The sequence below is a fragment of the Aplysia californica genome, unplaced genomic scaffold (assembly GCF_000002075.1).
Source record: "Aplysia californica isolate F4 #8 unplaced genomic scaffold, AplCal3.0 scaffold00581, whole genome shotgun sequence".
Taxonomy (NCBI): domain Eukaryota; kingdom Metazoa; phylum Mollusca; class Gastropoda; order Aplysiida; family Aplysiidae; genus Aplysia; species Aplysia californica.
Window position 1 is genome coordinate 53,429 of NW_004797851.1, and position 2,738 is coordinate 56,166.

The 2,738-nt window shown below is 48.6% G+C and overlaps 1 protein-coding gene across 1 annotated transcript in view; it reads right to left on the bottom strand.

Annotated features, from left to right (window-relative positions):
* The window catches only part of LOC101854822, a 62,205-nt gene that overhangs the window by 47,515 nt on the left and 11,952 nt on the right, over positions 1-2,738 (bottom strand). Inside the window, exons 4-5 of the mRNA XM_035972111.1 lie at positions 1,870-2,085; positions 7-961 (exon numbers count right to left, since the gene is read on the bottom strand). Coding sequence (XP_035828004.1) covers positions 7-961; positions 1,870-2,085 — 1,171 coding nt within the window. The remainder of the gene's footprint in view (positions 1-6; positions 962-1,869; positions 2,086-2,738) is intronic.

Below are 2,738 nucleotides of genomic sequence, written 5' to 3' on the forward strand. Positions count from 1 at the left end.
TGTGGCTGTTGGACAGCTGCTGTTGGCTCGTGGAGAAGCCCCCTCTGAGCAGTTCCCCGCTCCTGCTGAAATAGGCCACGGGTCGGCGCACGGCGGAAGTGATGGGCTCACTCATGGGCTCACTCATCGGCTCACTCATCGGCTCAGTCATCGGTTCACACGCGCTAGTCGTCTGCGAGGAACCGACGGAGTGACAGGAGAAGCTCGGCGTGATCCCTGCGTCATCGGGCGTCAGTCTGACGTCATCGGGCGGCGTCCCCAGGTTTGAGCGGGTCCCGGCGCCGGCGGCCATAGACAGACCTGGCACGCTGACCGAGGACAGGACTCGCCGACGTCTGTGCAGACGCTCCCTGCCGCCATGTTGCTGCAGCAGCTGTTGCACCTGTGACCTCACAGAGTTCAAGGACGACTCGGTGGAGTCGGATTTTCCGAAGGCCGTACAGCTCCGGAAAGTCTTGACCCTGTTCATGGTCACGGTCGGTGTCCCCGACCTACGGACGATGGAAGTCCCTCTGGCGAGAGTCACGTTGGTCAAACTACGCGGGAACTTGGCGCTTTTGATGGCGCCGTAATCTCCTCGCCGCGTCGTTGTGGTGTCGGCCAGCATGACCTCCGAGTAGCTGGGAGCCACCACGTTGTTGTTTCGTATGCTCATTTCTAGGTCGTCGCTGTTCATCGTGCTCACGCGCGTCATCAGGCCCGTGCACTGCGCGTCATCCGTGACGTAGTTACTGCCGAAGAGTTTGTGCACGTGGTAGTGCAGGTGAGCAGTCTTGTACTCTATGATGGCCCTCAGCGGCCAGGAGAGCAGGACAAGGGAGGCTAGCCAGAAGACGAGGTGACTCACGTACCACGGCAGGTTGTTGGGGTCACGGAAGGCCACCATGTACTCCCGGAAGTTGATGCCCATCAGGTCCATCCCCTCCCGCCCCTCCATGTAGTCGTCTTTGGTCTCGTACTCCTGAGGGGAGGGGGAGGAAGGGGGGGGGGAGAAATTGTACAACTTTGTCAGGAACAAATCATCAAAATGAAGATGGCACAGTTCTCTGCCCACCCTCTTGTAGAACTTTCAATGGAATCGTAGAGCTTACGTTCATAGGAATCGTAGAACTTTCAATGGAAGAAGCTACATGTATTAAAATGAACATGATAATCTTCTGCGACTCTTTTATTTGATCACTACCCTAGATCTACAAAGTTCTATTTCATCAGTACCTTGGTTTGAAAATCTTGACGTACAACAAGTTTAGTTTCCCGACATGTCAAACGTTACCGAATGCAGTTATTTGAATTTCCTGATAACGACTACGAATAATCTAACGATTTTGATAGAACAGAGAGAATTTTTGGTAGCTAACCTCATGGTCTTAGCATCTCAAAACGGCCCAAACTTTCAGAAAGAACTTTGCTTTTCTAAAGTAGCGGAATGACTGGCATGTGCGTGTTCAAAAAGATAGTAGGAAGAGACAATTACATTTGGTTTGGAATAGTGTTCGTTTCCCTCAAAAGTTCTCCACATATCATTCCTGTCACCCTTGTTCAATGAGATGGATACAGCCACGGCAATGTTCAACTAACTAAATTAAGGAATACAATGTGAATTTGGGAAAGCATCCCCCCACCCTTGCGCACACATTCACACAAATACAGAGATGCACACACTTACACACACGAACACACACACATTTACTCATACACACACACGCGCGCACACACACACACACACACACATACACACACACACACACACACACACACACACACACACACACAATATGCCCCTCATCAGATAATACTGCGCCCTCTGTTCCTCAAACTCGTACACACACACACACACACACACACACACACACACAATAAGCCCCTCACCTGAAAAAACTGGGCCCTCTGTTCCTCAAACTCGTACTCTGTGTCCAGGTTGGAGAAGGAGAAACCCTTGCTGACTTTGATCTTGATGGCCGGGAACTTCTCAAGGTCACACAGAGGTCGAGAGATGTCCTTGACCCCGCACTGGGCGAAGTTGAAGGCCGCCCCAGCAGTGGTGGAGTCGACCCTTTCATAGTACACCTGTGGGTTTGGGGTGGGGGGGTGGGTGTAAACAGTTTTTCACGAGATAGTAATATCATATATGTCACGACGCGGTGAAATCAGGCTCTCGTCAATTTTGGGGCTTGTGGAGTTATTGGTATCATTTAAAGCTTGGTCATTCCTCTTGTATTGGATGAAAGAAATACCCATTTAGCTTGAATAGAAGTCGAGATATTTGCCATTGAAGGAGGAGAGGGTAGCCTGGTTTCAAAGGGAAAATCATCAAGAAAAGGACTCCCAAAGTTTGGTAACTTCTATAGCTTGAGTCACTGAAAACTGAAAATTTACATATTTGTGCCATTAATAAACGTTTTTCTGTAAGATTCACATGGAAATGTGTTTTTATATGTACATAAAAGATGCTGAGCCAAAAAACAAAATTTGAAAAAAATTGCCAAACTGGAGAAAAAATGCCTGTTTCTTCGATGTCATTATATTGACGTGTGCCAGAAGATTCCACCACGATGCCTCACATAATTATTATAAAGCACATCACTTCGTGTCGCGCACAACACTATAATGTTATGGCCATGTCAAGACCCACAGGTCAAGTAATGGTTTCAACTGTCACATACGCGAAAATAGAAATCCTGAGAGCGATGCAAATCACCAAATCACTAAATCACTGTACATGTGTTGGTTTACACCCC